General features: G+C 42.9%; 2 protein-coding genes across 3 annotated transcripts in view; one reads left to right on the top strand and one right to left on the bottom strand.

Annotated features, from left to right (window-relative positions):
• The window catches only part of LOC306936001 (aconitate hydratase, mitochondrial-like), a 35,290-nt gene extending 30,272 nt beyond the window's left edge, over window positions 1-5,018 (bottom strand). Inside the window, exons 1-2 of the mRNA XM_079519405.1 lie at window positions 4,957-5,018; window positions 57-199 (exon numbers count right to left, since the gene is read on the bottom strand). Of these exons, the coding sequence (XP_079375531.1) occupies window positions 57-199; window positions 4,957-4,992 (179 nt within the window). The 5' untranslated portion in view covers window positions 4,993-5,018. The remainder of the gene's footprint in view (window positions 1-56; window positions 200-4,956) is intronic.
• Window positions 5,019-7,122: 2,104 nt separating this feature from the next.
• Window positions 7,123-15,146, top strand: tob2 (transducer of ERBB2, 2). Of its 2 annotated transcripts, none has more exons than XM_079520684.1 (2): window positions 7,123-7,322; window positions 9,732-15,146. In XM_079520684.1, exon 2 carries the CDS (start codon window positions 9,986-9,988, stop codon window positions 11,222-11,224), a length of 1,239 nt encoding a protein of 412 aa, XP_079376810.1. In that variant the 5' UTR covers window positions 7,123-7,322; window positions 9,732-9,985; the 3' UTR covers window positions 11,225-15,146. The 2 variants fall into 2 exon arrangements, with proteins under 2 accessions (XP_079376810.1, XP_079376811.1); XM_079520685.1 differs by lacking the exon at window positions 7,123-7,322 and adding an exon at window positions 7,556-7,572.
• Window positions 15,147-17,268: the final 2,122 nt, after the last annotated feature.

The following is a 17,268-nucleotide window of genomic DNA, read 5'->3' as shown; positions in this document are numbered from 1 at the left end:
AAACACTGGTGCGTGCGTGCATGCGTGTGTGTGTGTGTGTGTGTGCGTGTCCTGACCTCTTGCGCACAATGTTGATGTTCTTGTGCAACGTCTCATAGTTGATGCTTGAGCCGGGCTCAAAGCGGCTCATGGCCACCTTTGCCTTGGCGCTGAATGCTGCCGAGACATGGATGCGTCTTGCCCCGGTGCCGAGGACGAGCTGCAACAAGATGTTTGAAAAGACAATTCAAAGACAAACAAAGACTTCATGTCTGAGTTTGGGGCATAAAACACAATAAGCTTTCAAGTTGGTATGATGAAAAGAAATCCACATAACCAGAATTTACAATTATCGACAATAACTTGAAACTTGAAAACACTGACATGCTGTGCAAAAAAGGGCCAGCAACAACTTTACTGTCTATGAAAATTGGCTAGGTTTAATGTTGACAAAAGCCTAATGAAACTGTTCTATAGTGCCTTGCCTAAATACATTCCGTCATTTCTTTCTCCTGTATGTGTTGGTACGGTAACCTCGTTATCGAGGATAAAAAGTTCCCTTGGGAGAATAGTCTAAACTGCTTCTAAAGTAACTGGCATCCAATTGGAGAGCCTTGATTTATTTTATGATAGACAGCTGTTCAAAAAAGCCCTGTCCATCCACTCAAATAGTGCCCACTGCCCACCCAGCACCCACTCAGTTCAGAGCATATGCTGCTGCTATCCGGCCTTCACTTGTGTGTCCCTAGGACCACAAAACACAGGTACAAATACGTCTTTGTCCCTGCCTCGATCCGAGCACTCAATGCTGCCGGAAGAAGGTCAAAAACGGTGATGATGATGATGAATGATGATGAATGATGAAGTAGGAACTAAACAATAACACCCTATCAGACCCGCTCTAGTGATTTCTTAAGGCTCAAGGTTCCTCAGGCCCAGACAGAGTTGGGCAAGACAGCTTTTTCTGTCAATGGCCCAACTTCGTGGAATGAACTCCAAAACTCTTTAAAACTGAGCTCCCTGCCATCCTTCGGTCAGTTAAAACTGAGCTCCCTGCCATCCTTCGGTCAGTTGCTCCAGAACATTTTTCACCGTGATTGCTCCTGCTTCAATTGATTTATTTTACTGATGGTTGTTCTGTATAAAGTTCCTTTGTAATTTATCCTGATTTATAATGTTGTGTATTGTAACCTCGGCTACGTTGAAAATTAGGGCTTGCCCTCAACTGTATTTCTGAGTATAAATAAAGGTGATGATGATGATGATGTTTAGTTAGTACCTACTAACACTTATGATGCTTCACTTTGTACTGTACTTGGTTGGCTACTCCTTTATTTTCTTATCAATTGCACAGATGTGCTCATGCTATCCTACCGTATGCTATGTTGTCACATGTCTGTTGCTGTTCTGTACTGTTTTGAGGGGTGCCAGCCCCTCCTATATACAGGTTTAATGTTTGTTTTAAAATCGCCATTGACACTGAAGGGAAAATGTACGTCATCTTGTCCCTAATACAAACATTAAATGCCATTAATTAAATTAACAATAAAGAGAATTTAATGTTTGTTTTTTCATCATCATTACATCACCTAATCATAGCAACATGAGTTAGACTTTAATATATTAGCGCCCCTCACTTCACAGTCACATGGGTGTGATTTATATGTTTCAAATCTCTATGAACTGCTGCAAATCAAATCCTCCGGGGACATTAACCCATTTTGGGTGGGAACCCCTTTTGGTGTTAGCATTATGCTTTAGCTATTGAAAAATAGCAGATCTACAAGCTCATAGCGTGCCACCGAGTGGCACGCTACGAGCTTGTAGGGTCTGCTATTTTTGAAAAATCAAAGAACGACTGACATAGAAACATAGCTTTTTCAGAAAACTGTCAGGATGTAGAAGACATTTTTAGGATCTGACCTCAGGTCAAAATGGGTTAATAAAGAACTTGAACTTGTCAGATTTAAGCCTAATTTGTATACTCTGTCCGGCCCACAATGGTGTTGCTCATTGAAAATAACGGGACACAATGCGTGTCTTCATGCTTCCTGGATGTTTAACCCCAAACTGTAACAACTTGAGTGACTACTAACTCCAGCACCACCATCAGGTGACTACTCCTTCACCACCATCAGGCCACAATGTCAACTTTGCACAAAAGATCTCATTATCTATTTAGCAGATTGCAGGATGAACCCAGGCGGCAAAGCGCTGCAGTTCTCATTAATGGCCTGACCTAGAAGGTGTCTGCAGGTTGCTGCAGTTCTCATTAATGGCCTGCCCTAGAAGGTGTCTGCAGGTTGCTGCAGTTCTCATTAATGGCCTGCCCTAGAAGGTGTCTGCAGGTTGCTGCAGTTCTCATTAATGGCCTGCCCTAGAAGGTGTCTGCAGGTTGCTGCAGTTCTCATTAATGGCCTGCCCTAGAGGGTGTCTGCAGGTTGCTGCAGTTCTCATCAATGGCCTGCCCTTAGTGCCCTAGAAGGTGTCTGCAGGTTGCAGAAGACTTTTCATGCCATTAAACACAATGGACATTTGAGCGGACTGGATTTACCTTATTAAACACTATCTTAAAAACGTTATGCTTTCAGTAAGTAGTTTAAAGTCAGTTGACCCTGATGAAGGCCCATGCAGGCCGAAACGCGTTGGTCGTGTTTTTAAACCCTTGTTTTTAATATTTAACTAATCAATGAAATAAAGGATTTTTCTACTTCTACTGGACAGAGCTGCCTTGGACCCTCTTTTAAGTTCGCCACCTTATATCTCCTTCCACAGTGACATTGACTCAAGGTATAGAACTTTTTAAGAACTCTTGTGCTTTGCTATATGAAACCCTCTCCAAAGAGCACCTGTCAACAGTTCTCTGATTCTCTCTACATATAAAGGACCCACGTAGCACTTCTTCGTTTCTTTTTTTCTAGTTTAAAGTCTTCTTTCAATTATCATGATATGCGTAAATTGATGATAAGGTCAGGGTATGCCTCTAGGGCTAGGGCTTCTACTGGTTCTACTGAGTGAAGACCCTCCACCCTCACTGCACTTCTACTGGTTCTACTGAGTGAAGATCCACCCTCGCTGCACTTCCAGCCAAAAGCATTGACTGAATGGGTGAATGTAATAATGCACAAATCTATGTAAAGCACTTTGGATATAAAAGCGCTATATAAATTCACCATTGTTTTGGTTCCATTCGGGACCGGAAATTCCAAGATGATGAATTTGAATTTGCAGAAATTCAATGAACCCTACTGATTTTTGTGACCCCATCGTCCTTTAGCTAGCAAACATAACTTTGAATTAAATTACACAGATTTTTGACAAAACTGTAATGTCTCTCATACTAGAGTAAAGTGTAAAACCTTGTTCCAGCCTCCGGGCATATGTTGTGGTGACAGAAAGATCGCTACAGAGTTTCTATATATGGCAATAAACTTCTGCAAAGAGAAGTAAATAAGGCCATAAAAAGTTGCAGTCAAACAGCAATCCAAATCATTGTGCCGTGTGACTTGGCCACAGGTGATTATCATAAACGTTAAGATGGCTAGGCTTTAGGTCTACTGTAAATAACACTTAGGTTCAAGCCAAGCCAGTCGCACTATGGCGAGACCTTAGAATATGAATAGGACTAAGAGGTTGACTAAGTAAGGCCAGGGCTGGACTGGCCACAGGTCGTATCGGGCATATTCCCGGTGGGCCGCGACCGTAGGCGGCCGCCATAATAAAAAAATAAAAAACGTTTTTATATATATTTTTTGCCAATAGGCAGCAGGCCACCAGGAAAGGTCCGGGCGTGCTGCCATTCTGCCAGTGCCATCATGATAATTTCACTGTACCTGTATCAGTGAGTGACAAATAAACCCTCTAGTCTACAAAGGTTGTGTTGTTATGTCTGTTGGTTTGTATCATTTGTGTTGTTCTGTAAAAGTGGTGGTATTAGGGCTTGTTTGTTTGTGTGTGCCTCGACGGAGTGGGCGGTAGAGTTTCTGCTATCTGCGTGCTGGTTGTAGTGGGCCGGTCTGGGCATGTAAAACATGAGAATGATGTTGCATTAAAGGCTAAAATCAATAATATGCTATTTTAATATTCATCATGTTTTATCATCTATTACTGCATGCTTAGAATACAAACACACATGAAAACAAAAATAGCGATGCCAAATCAAATCACCAAATCCCCTGCCAAATGTGTATATAAAATGTGTCAATAAAAGGTGGATGTTGGCCTCAAAGCATATGACCACAAAACCTATTGGGAGATTCGAGATCGTTATAACAAGATGCGCACTTCACTAGTCCAAAATATCCCATGGATTGGCAATGATCAATGTTATTGGTTCACATGACGCTCATGATTATCATGACAGTCATGTTTCAGGGCTAGGTTCTCTAGCTCTGGTCCATAGCTCTAATGCCGTTGCAGACCAGAGCTAAGTTCTCATTAGCTCTGGTCCATAGCCTTCTACTGCTTCTACGATTCTGCCCTGCAGTATACGATTCTGCCTTTGCAGTATAAGTATAACTTATAAGTATAACTTATACTGCAGGGGAGAATCGTAGAAGCAGTAGAAGGCTATGGACCAGAGCTAGGTTCTCATATATTGGAAGTGCGCAATGTAGAAATTCAGTAACCTTGCGATCACCTTGTAATCTACTGGACAATTCCGACAACTTCCAATCATTCTCTAGGTCAACGTGGGTGGTCTAAACTCTAAATCGACATTGTTATGAAGAATGTAACGTGGCCACAGTTGGTTTTGGGCTGGCCGCTGCCGCGTACTGCATCCAAGAGTCAATCGGGGACACTGTGACCTAGCGGAAAGCGACGCAGCTGGGCAGCTCTTCTCAGTATTTACACACTGTCGTGACTTCGTTGACGATGGGAATATCAAGACGTTGGACACAGTTTTCACCTTAACACGTGCGTTCAATATAAATATGCGTTTAAAAAATGTAACTGTATGAAATATGAATTTCTTACCCGCAGCCTAGTGACAGTCAAGCAGTACGACGCCATTTTGTTCACTGACAAAGATGTGTGTGTCGCCGAAATGTGACGTCAGAGATTTAATTATAAGAGCCATAGGAGCCCGTTATGTTTATTACATGGCTTTTTGCTCTCTCGCATTGTGACATAAACATTTTATAGTTTAAGACATGACATGCGGCTATAAAGTGTTGGAATTGACAAATTAAGAGGCTTCGAGCATACACTAATTAATAAACATTACATTATGTTGCCATGTAAAGAATGTAAAATGTAAAAACAAAACAAAACACTTTTGCGACTTTAATGAACTTACTGCTGTGATACCTAAAAGTAAAACTTACAAAATAATGCACTGTCTAATAATAATAATAATAATAATAATAATAATAATAATAATAATAATAATAATAATAATAATAATAATAATAATAATAATAATAATAATAATAATAGACTAATAAACTATATGTAATCGTGCATTTCCCGTGTGTTGGTTGGCAACACCCCAGATGAGAGAGCACGTGACATCATGTGACATCATCAGGGATGGAGACCTAATATTAAGCCCATATATGGAGATCCCTGATCAATATTGGCCAGCAACTCTACATCTGAACTCAAACCTCAAACCCTAAGATCTCCATATATGGAGCTGACCGGTTCTGACATTCCCCACCCGTCCTTCCTCTTCAATGTCTCCCTTTTGACTGATACCTGTCCATTTAAACTCTAGACGGGCCTGCCCCAAAGTTATTAGTGCAGCCGCGCCCGGCAGCCGGCGAAAAGTAGACAGGCCCGAAAATTAAGATCTTACCGCCCATGCAAAAGCGCCAGCGCTCGCCCAGCAGTCTGCTGTCACCCAGGCGGATATGTTGATCTGACCACACATTCTAAAGCGCCAGCGCTCGCCCCCTGCAGTCTGCTGTCACCCAGGCGGATATGTTGATCTGACCACACATTCTAAAGCGCCAGCGCTCGCCCAGCAGTCTGCTGTCACCCAGGCGGATATGTTGATCTGACCACACATTCTAAAGCGCCAGCGCTCGCCCAGCAGTCTGCTGTCACCCAGGCGGATGCGTGCACGCGACTTCTTGCCCTCAGGCGTCTTACTGGTAATAATAAGGGATACTACTAGCCTACTACTAGAAATAGAAGTTTCTTTAGTGTGTCTATTATTGCTGCCTTAGTGCAGTATGTTTTTCTACAGCCAAGGGCTATTGCACAGGCCTCTCTGGACATTTTTATATCCTAGGCCTATATTATTTTTTCCTCTATATGCCTTATGTGGTCTTGTTGATACTGCTGAAGGCGTCTTCGTGTTATATTTTTTGTATTCATATCTTATCTTAGTTTTTGTTTTTATTATTGCCATTGCTGTTGAAGCACGGTAAGCTACTTGGTTGAAGGTTTTAGTGGCAGCTTGGCAAGTAAATTCTTCTTGATTCTAGGGCCTATACTGACAATTGAAAGTACTCTATCAAGGTAAGGTAGCCTAACAATATCAGTTACTTTTAAATTCTTTCAAATTCAGTAGTAGTTCACTATTATTATTTTGCCAAAAAACGACATTACCCATAACCCCTGTTGATTGGCATATCTCTTTACTTGCCTGAATGGGAACTGCAACCCAATAAACTACGGGCCCTCCTCCATCTCAACCAATAGAGATTCTGTTGCTATCACAGCTTATATTTTTAGCAATCGTTCGCCCACCACAGGCAACTCCAAATATCCCTTCGCCAAATAAATTAGAGCCCTTTATAGTAATGAAGTGAGAATTGCCCAACTATTTTGAGCACAATTGAATAGCTATACAAAACATATGGGACCCACATGCTCACATATAGTTACATATTACATTTGCTACAACACTGTTCCGTTGTGATATATTTTCAATGTGTTTTAACGGTTCCCGTGGTATGCTGCTTATTCAGACAGAAGACACACAAACGGAAAGGCCTGAATGGTAAAATTATGTTTTATTTAAAAGATACAGAAATAACTTGAAAGATAATTAGACGGATCACGGTTTATGATGAATATCAAGAAAGTAGTTCCTCTGTGTGTATACCGTCGTCACGGTAGGGTAGGGGGTGTGGGCGAGTGAAGCTGTATAAATACGCAAGGCTGTCAAACAGTAAAGTTTTCTCTGGACGTTTCACGCGAACTGTCAGTTGAGGAAACAGGGACACCGTTTCTTTGCCATCAACATTGGGATAAAATAAAATCATCCCCAGGAAGGCGAAACATCTGTCGATGAGCTCCTGTGGGTGCACGACACGCAAGATCACCTTGAAATCCACGTTAACGCGAAGGATTTAAAACGCAAGAATTGTGCGCTTGACATCAGTAGACTGGTAAGTAGCGTATCTAGTTTAAACGTACCATGAAGTGCGACAATTTTATTTGCACACCAGGGCATTTATGTGGGATGCTGATCTGAGTTAATTCTATATGAGAATTATTATCGACCAAATATACAGGCAAATGCACTGACTGTTGGGGGGAAACTGAATCGTAATGGATTCGGTCATCCATTTTAGAATCTGATGTATTTTTTTCCCCCCTCAGAGAATAATACTGGAAAACGTAGAACTCCAAATGAAAGTAAGCATGCTATCGTGTCAAATATCACTTTACCCTTTATTGGTTTTATTATGGGGTTATTTAAACTGAAGGGGGATTGATTAACGCTCTTAATTTCATTGCCAAGTATCTATTGGGTCGTTTTATCCCACACTGTAATATTCACCTTTTATTTAATACATTCGGTTGCTGTAGCCCATGTCATCTCATTTATCTAGTTCCCTCCCCAAATGCGTATGTAAACCATATACTGGTTTATTCCCAACTGTAAACAGTTGAATTGTAATTCATTGCTTATTGCTTTTTGCAAATTGGCATTTAAGTGAAATGATTTGCATTTCAGCAGATCAATGAGCATCAGGGTTTCCATAAATTGGCTTGCAGCTAAATATGAGAACGGTAATTTATAGTCTGCCACAAAGCGGACATGCTGGCTCCGATACATGGATAGCCTACAAAAAAGCACTGCCCATAATGATTCCGTGTAAACAAATGCATAGCCACGGGATTGCACTGACGTACATGATGCCAGCAAACATACAGGCATAACGCACCCCAATTCATTTTGGGTCTAGTGGGTAAGATTATTAGATATGAGATTGTAAATAAATGGGAGATGAGGCTGAAAAGGTGTCTTCCAAAGGCACAACAGGGTCTATCAGAGGTGGATGCATTCGACGTGTCAAGCTTGCACATTTAAAACGTCTAATTGTAGCCTAATGACATTGGATGACATTGAATCTTATTTTTCATAAATATACAACTAGGCCTATGTCAATTATTAAACCGACGTGCAAAATATCAATTTAATTTGGAATTTATCTTTGGCTTATTGTTATGTAAAATTTCCGTTTGTGCTCCGCGGATCCTCGTGTCAATAAAATGCCACGTTTGTCTACAATCTCAATCAACTGATGCATAGAGTCTACCTAACAGCCGTACTGAGGGGAAACATTGGAAAAGCACATCCAAGTTTGTTTGCAGATGTCGCAAAATTGATAACTATACACTTTATAGTCTATTACGCATGCAGCTGCGCGCCTTCTAAATCACCCTGCAATTGTCTCCTTTTTCATACGATTAATGTAGCCCAAATCTCGATAATATCCTGCCATTATTTGTGCTTTGATAAAAAATAAAAATAACCTGTGCATTTTTATATAGGCCTATTGTAATAATAGAATTATGTTGTAGGCTACTAACTCTACTGTAGAAGACTTCGTGACACCAGTCGACGAAGTCACGAAACCCACCTGCCAGGCATAGGGTAGCCTACTGGATTTGAGCGAATTGTTTATGTGCGGGGGTGGAGGACGATTGCACGTTGTGATGACGTTATGCGCATGGCATCGTGGGAAATGGTGTTCTTCTACAGTCTCACAATCTGCCCTGGACCCTGCATGCCATTTTCTTTTATCATGCTCAATAATATTTTTTGTATTGAAGCTTGCATTTAGTCTACACTGTGGGATTTATTTTAAGGACAACATATAATATACTTGCCTATAATATAAAATGGGTTAGCCTATATTCAATTAATTTATTGTTTTTGACCCTCGCCTCTTTGATAAGGCCTTTGAATTGGATTTTTTATATTCTCTCAGGTTAAAAAAAATCACACTTGTTTGAAGTGATGGGCACTAGTCTTATCATCATACATCTTCACATTCCAGGCAATCATTTTTGGCGTCCTCACTTTTCTGTCCTCACTTTTTAAGAATACCAAACGAGTCGCCCATTTACCAACTTGCCCATGGGTATTCCTAAAGTAACCTACCGGTAAGTAAATTATGCTTAAACGGTTAAACCTAACCTTATTCCTAACCGTAACCTCAGCAAAACTATGCCTAAACCTAACCCTATACCTAAACTTATTCTCAGTAAAACAAAATAAAGAATACAAGAACCGCCACACCGAGCGGTCGGCGGAAAAAAGCGAGGGCGAGATGGATTATGGTTGACGGTACCTGATACCCCTTTTAAGCCCTCATCCAATCAAATCATCGCTATGGGACACACACACACACACACACACACACAGATGGGCATACACCGAGATGGGCATAGGAGGGGCTAGCGCCACTCAAAAAAAATAGGGTAAAAAGAGGGTAGCCTATTTATGGGTAGGTACTCTTTTTTTTTCCCCTCACATTGTAACACTTTTTTCTTTTTCCCCACAGCTGGGACCCGACCAACCAGTGGATGTTGCAGTTGAAGACAATTGGACCTCTCCTCAACCTCTCAGGAAAGCACCAATGGACTCTTAACTAAACTGCAAATCAGAGATCCTGGCTTCAAGATGCCTTTACCATGATGGCAAAATTGCTGCACACTTAACAGTTATTGAGAGAATCCCCATTACCGGTTATTGCATTGCATCTGTTTGGACACTTGATCTGACACGGTTTGCTAGCAGTGTCGGACCAGTCTGACCATGCATCTGGAAGTGAAGGTCGCTCTTAACTTCATCGTTTCCTACCTGTACAACAAGCTGCCTCGGCGTCGAGCTGACCTGTTTGGAGAGGAGCTGGAACGGATACTGGTTTCCCGCTTCGAGGGTCACTGGTACCCCGAGTCCCCCCTCAGGGGCTCTGCTTTCCGCTGCCTTCATCTAGGGGCTCCCAGGGACCCTCTGGTGGAGCTGGCTGCCAGAAGAAGTGGCCTGGACACGGAGGAGGTCCGTGCCAATGTCCCTGCAGAGCTCAGTGTGTGGATTGACCCATATGAGGTTTCCTACCAGATCGGAGAGAAGGGCACCGTGAAGGTACTATACCTCGAGGACCCTCCTGGCCTCGGGGGAGACGGGGGTGAGGGGGTGACCTGTGAGAGTATACTGGACACTGAAGTGGAGGAGGCCAGGACTCTTGGCTTCAACCCAGAAGCTCAGGTGTTCGTGCCGATCGGGGGACAGGTGTCTCCGGTCCTTCTGCCGTCGCTCTCCAGCTCGCCCACGCCCCTGACCTCCCAGTCCTGCCCGGGGCTCTTCAGCTACCCAAGCTCCAGCACTCCCACCAATGCCACCTCCCACTCCTCCAACACCTCCACCCCATCGCCTCCTAATGGGGGGTTGCCCTACCTTGCCACCCAGCAGCAGCAGCAGCAGCTGCCGCCCACTGCTCTTCCCTGCACTCCCCGCCCTCCGGTGCAACCCATCACCTTCACCACCGCCAGCTTCGCCGCTACAAAGTTTGGCTCGACCAAGATGAAGAAGGGTGGCAGCTCGGGCTCCACAGGCAGCTCCACTGTAGTAGCTGGTGTGCCTCCTCCCCAGAGAATGCTATCCCGCTCCCCGACCACCATCTCCCCTCCGGAGCTGCTGAAGCACAAGCCCCTCTCCCTGTCCTTGCACTCCCTCGGGGCTCCCGTCCCCAGCCAGCTCTCCCCCAATGCCAAAGAGTTTGTGTATCCGGGTTCACCAGGCCCGCTTTACTTCGATGCCGACAGCCAGCCCATGGCGCCCCACGCCAGCCCCTTTCAGCCCCCACACCAGCACCCCGTCAACCATCCATCCTTCGACCCCTTCTCTAGCCCTCCGCCTGCCCCAGGGGTAGGCATCATTGGAGGCAACGGTGGAATATCGTATATGGAGAAGCCATCCTTTGTGGAGGGTTTGGGGAGCTACAACCTGCAATACCCCAGCCAGTCCTTCCAGCCTGTTGTGTTGGCCAACTAAGCCTTTGCTAAGGATGAAAATTACGACGAGTATCGCTGTAGCAAGAGTTTAGCATAGGCCGGCGATGCGCCCAAATATTTTCAGTTTTTCTAATGAATTGTTCTTACTACTAATTCAACAGATTAGGGTTAGTTTTACTACAAAGAATTAACTGTAAAACATTGTTCACTGCATATTCTTGTTCCCCCCCCCCCAACCCTTGTCTCCTTCTCTTCCTCTGTATATCACACTTTCTGGTTTGGTTTGTTTTCGTCTGCGGAGTCGAGTTCCTTTTGTACCTTGGAGTTGGTCTACTATTGCAATACTTTATTATTTATTTATTTTTGCATTGAATGTTGATGTGCGAGAGATTGATGTCCGTAATACTTAAAGGAGCATTCAGTGATTTGAGTGATTTGGAGAACCACCCAGTCCGCCCCGGTAACAAAATGTGCACATGCACGCTCTACAGTGGGGGGAAGTGCAACAGGCCAACAGCATGTGCACCAAGGCCCGTCCCCACTCGATCATGATTGGAGGAAGGCCCCTCTCATCCTGATTGGATGAAGGCTTTGCCACCAGCCACCAAAACTGAAACTAGGGTTTTTTGACCCCAGGGGCTGACTGGGGACAGGGAGGAACTTCTTATATGGTCAGCACACTCTATAGTAGGGAGGATTATCCAGAAAAAAAGAAAAAATAAGTGATATTTAGATTAAGTCAAATCACTGAATATACCTTTAAAAGTATAATGGGCCCAGTTACTACAGCAGTATATAATAGCTCCATTTTGCACTGCACTGTCATGCTGTGAGAAAGAGGACCTAGCCAAGTCCTGCAGGGAAGGATGGCTGTAAAGCTCAGCATTCTGCACTGCAATCTGCTCTGCCCTAGTTGCCACAAATACATGGAGGCAGGGAGGCTGTGCTGTCTTAAGTCTAATGTATACCTTGTTGGCACGACCATGTCACTCATCCAAAATCACTGATCTTCAAGTGAAAAATGCTGTCCCACAAACGGAAGTATAAATTACAGTAGTGTGTGTGTGTGTGTGTGTGGCTTGACGTGCAGTCCTCTGGTTTGTTTTGTTGTGGCTTATTGTAATCGAGAGAGTTGTTATTTATATATGGTGGGTCTTTGTGGACAGTGTTTTTTTTTGTTTTGTTTTTTTATACATGTTGTCATGTTATCGTATCGAAAGGAATTGTTGCCAGTCAGCTGAAATGTGCACACAACGTGCTTTCGAATGAAGTGAGCACAGTGGGAAGTAGCAAAGAGGCGAGTGTTGAGTTGTTCAGGGAATTATAATGTGTCACGAATGACCGTGTGTCTGTCTATCTGTCTGTCCTATGTGGATCTTTCCATAGTGTTAACTGTGTACTAATATCTCTGGTTGATTTATACAACACTGTCATGATGTAAGTATGTACTTCAATACAGATGAGGCGCACACACCACAGCATCCCAGTCAACGGGGTGTGAAGGTGACCGGGTGGTGTGGGAGGGGAGAGGGTGCAGCAGTATAGATGGTGATAAATGGCTTAGCATGACTTTGACTATGAAGGAGAGGTCTTACTCTGGGGGGAGGAGGAGGAAGATGAGGGCAGAATGAAGATGGTGTACAAAGAGCAGGGAGATGGGAGGGCAAGCAGAGGATTTTAACCTTTTGCTGGCGTCCAACATGTATTGTCTTAGACTTAAGAGTGATTTTCTTTTATATTAGTTTTTTACTGCATGTTTATGGTGAGCCACACAAGTCGTTTCCCTTGCTCTTTAAATCCTGCAATTATCGCTGTTCCACCAATGAGCAAACCAGGATCATACTGTTATTAATGTTGTATCGGCTTCTCGTTTTTTTTTACCCCCTCACCTCAGTTGCAGTATTTCAGACTATAATGAATGTTCCTCCTTACTGTTTGTTTTATTGTCAATATATAGGAAAATGTGTCTTGATCTCTGGCATATTTCTGTTTTGTATCGAGGCAATCTGTTGTGTCCTATTTGTGATTGGTTAGTCACAGACGTTGGGCAACCCCATACCTCCCCATGTCCTTTTGAAGCCCGATTTTTGCTTTGTTTGTACGTCGGTGTCGCATGGCGAAAACAACAGACCTATAGCTTGTAGATCTGCTGTTTTTCAGCATGTGACACCATCCTACGACAGGGCATAAATTAAGCATGAGCCATTCAGCACTTTATATTATAAGGCTCCCGGCCGCAGCCGTGCGTGTCCCCCATAGCCACGGGAGGTTAATCTTCCTTCTGCCCTCGGAAAATGGTAAGGCACATTTTGTTACAGTTGTCTTGAAAGGCTTCAAAGATGTAATGGATTTGTATTTTTGTTGCTCTCATGATGGCGGAGGGGAAACCGTTCTCAGTCATGATGGCGGAGGGGAAACCGTTCTCAGTCTTGTTCATTTACTGAATGTTTTCAAGATTTGTACCCGTAAAATGTCTTTGGATACGCTTAACCCGAGGACCCTTGACTTGTGCTCACTCTGGTATTGCTGACAGTATGTCATATGCATGCATGCAGTCATGCAAGTTTTATTCCTTTGTTTTGTTTCGTCCAAGGGGATGGGTGGGGAGGTTCACATATCTCTTTATAAATGTTATTATTGTAAGGGAAATGAGCTCTTTTTTTTTTTTTTACATTTGTTTATAATTTATTTACAATTTTCTATATAATAGTTTTTTTTCAACGAGTTATGAAGTACATTTGTAAAAGTAAGAGATTATGATATAACTCTAGGGATATATAGATATATATATAAAGTTCTTATGTTCAGATTCCTTATGTGCTGAGGTTATTTTTCCAGGAAAATAACTATGAATATATGCAAGTTGAGACAAAAATAAAGATGTATAGAATAAAGTATTGAATGTGTATGGTACATTGTACAGCATTTGTCCAATAAAGACGGGTAAATGTATTCCTTTTTTCCAAGATGGGCTTTTGGAGAGGTTCAGAAATGAATGTTTACAAATGGTTTGGTGTAGTAGGATAAAGATGCCTAAATGTCGCTTGTCTTGTGTTTCCAAGGCAGTCTTGACAACGCTATGCCCCTTGCTCTCAACACATGAGTATATTTTAAAACCAAAAACGAACAACCAATTCCATTATTTTAAATTCATTTCATGTTAATGCCAAGATCATCCATTATAAATTAAGATCTATCGACACTACTCCTCCTGCCCCTTCAGTCATAAGTTCTCCATTGGCTCTTCCCATTTCTTTGTGCCATACATTAGTGCCTCTCTAACCTGGTTTAATTTCTCTCTGCCTTTACCATGCCATTCCTATTACTGACTATAAAGCCTATACATCTTTCCATTAATCTGTGGATACGATGGCTTCCAACCATAGCCCCACTCAAAGGTTGAGGGCGAGTCAACAGAAACCCCTTCCGGTTACCAGTGATGATATTCTACCCTTTGTTTATTATAATTCATGTCATTTTAACATGCATGGTCCCTTAAATGGTCCTTGGTCCAGTGCTCCTGAAACTATAGCCATATCTCAGACTGTCTTTACACCAATACTGACTCTTATCTAGTGCAATGTAATGCCATAATTAAGAATATACATGGGGGGGGCTTCTTCACCCTGAAAACAAAGGTTGATATATTTCCTCTGTATAAAACATCGGTACTAAGCAGGTTTGAAAAGATGAAGGCAATGAATGTGCTGTGAATTTGATTTTGATTGTGATCAGTAATTCGTCAGTCCTGGATGAAAGATGGCCTATTTGTTTCCCCATCTATTTGGATGATGCCCCACACACACCCCTCCCTCCCTCCCCTCAAATGCAAACATCCCAATTGTCTCTGGCCACTGGTGTTCGTATAGCTTCAATATTTTATCAGACCCCTCAGAGTAAGCTGATATGAGTTGTATTTAATTTCCTCCTGTCTACAAAGTAGGTCTGGAGGTGTGTGTGGGTTGGGGTGGGGTGGGGTGGGGGTGAAAGTAGGCTACCAACCGTTAGGTTAGAAGTAAATCCAGGGAAATGAGTTGAGAGTGGGTGTGAAACTGGTGTTACAAATGGAACCATGAACAAATCTGCAAAGTGTCATCTTGCACCTTATTCTACCTTGTGTTGCTGTGTCAGCTTTATTAATTACTGGATTGGATTTCACTTTTAAAATGAATGGAACGGAATGGGCGGTACTCTCAAGATGGCTGGTGTTTGGGTGTTTTTCTTTTGTAAATCCAGTCTCAAAGCAGGCTCATCTACAATCAGGATTGAAAATTACTGAGGTGGGAAAACGCAATTTTTTGTATTTTGATGTCTTTGGCTTACAGTATTATTATGTACTATGTATGTATTTTTCTTTGTTCTTTCCCCCCCCCTCTTTTTTGCACTTTGGAATATTTTGTTGTTATAAAAGAAGTTTATTTTCTATGTAATGTTTAAGAATCAATTGGATATAACTGATAAAGTACAGATGATAATATAATATAGTGCTTTCTTTTCTGCCTGTATTTTGTTATCTTTTCCTTAGTTTTTTTCTGTTCTTTCCGATTTTGTATCCGATCTGTACTCGCTGTAGATGTCTATTGACTTTCACTACTGAAATGCAATGACCTGTTTTCTGTGCTACCCCGTGGGAATGGGGAGTTACTACTGCAGTTTCTTATTGTATCAGATTCTTTTTTATGTTTGTAATAAAAAAAAACAGAATGGCAAAAATTCGCATGGAAAATAACCCTAATTGTCTTGTCCTCATTGTCTGCAGTGCAGACTGCAGGAGTACAGGTATGCACTTATATGCTCGTTCAGAAAAGACAATATCAAAGAATGTGGTTCCCTGAAAAAGTAAACTCCTAGGTTTGAGTACTTCTTTATGCCTATTGCCTACCCAGTTAATAATGTGCTGCTGTTGACAAATGCACCTTGACTTTTGAGAACCTCAGATCTAAATGGCATAATGTCCTCTCATTACAGTAAGCTAAATTAAGTTTGATCAATAGCTCAAAATTCAGTTGAGGCTGTCCACCACCCACTTCAGCTGGACCATGGATCCTAGTCGACATTACCTCTACTGGAATGTTCTCCAGTCTGGTCTAAGGTTGTGTTGTATCTGGCAATCATGTAGTCAGCCTATGGCTCCCCGCTGCGAGGGGAATCCATTTGGCTCTTGCCTCCTATAGTAGCCTGTAATGGTTTGACATTAACATGCATGGCTGGGCCCCTCCTGGGCTTTCCTCAACTCTCCACCATCTCTTCATCGCCCACTCACTCACTCACCACATCAGCGTATCCCTCCCTATCTCCATCTCTTGGCTCACATGCCTTGCTTTATCTCACGCTCCACATTGCATCCCTATTTTTACCGTCTCCGTCTTCTCTATATACTGTGCGCCCCCCTCCCCACTGCCTCAGCCCCATTACTCTGTCCCCTCCACCTTCTTCATGGCCCCCATTCTCCTTCACCCCACCTATTCCCATGTAAATGGTAAATAAAAATGGTAAATGGTGCATTTATATAGCGCCTTTATCCAAGGCGCTTTACATAGATTGTGCATTACATTCACCCATTCACACACACATTCATACACTGATGGCAGCGGAAACCATGCAAGGTACCAACCAGCACATCAGGAGCAATTAGGGGTTCAGTGTCTTGCTCAAGGACACTTCGACACTAACTCTGGGGGAGCACGGGTTCGAACTGGCGACCTTGTGGTTACCATCCGGAAACTCTACCCCTGAGCCACCACCGCCCCCATGTACTACCCCACACTATTTGTCTTCCTCTATCACTACTACTTACTCTCCACTCTCCCCTCCATCCTTCCATCCATCCAACCGACAATCGAACCCCCATCCCCTCTCCTAATTTTTCTCGCTCCATCCTCCCCCTCCCCCCCCCCCCCGCGCCCCCCTTGAATCCTACGAGGCTATACTGCTATTATGCAACACTGCTCTGCTGTGAGTGGATGTGATCATTACGTAACATCTCAGACTCCGCCAGAATACTAATGAGGCTGGAGGACAAGTCAAGGAGGGGACATGAGCGAGAGAGGAAGCCACCACAAACAACAAAGGACCTTAAAACAT

The sequence above is a fragment of the Electrona antarctica genome (assembly GCF_951216825.1).
Source record: "Electrona antarctica genome assembly, chromosome: 14".
In the NCBI taxonomy this organism is placed as follows: Eukaryota; Metazoa; Chordata; class Actinopteri; order Myctophiformes; family Myctophidae; genus Electrona; species Electrona antarctica.
This window is presented reverse-complemented; position numbering and strand designations above follow the sequence as displayed.

What these genes read in the sequence shown, in the direction of transcription:
- tob2 (XM_079520684.1), top strand. Translation starts at nt 9,986, where the DNA reads ATGCATCTGGAAGTGAAGGTCGCTCTTAACTTCATCGTTTCCTACCTG.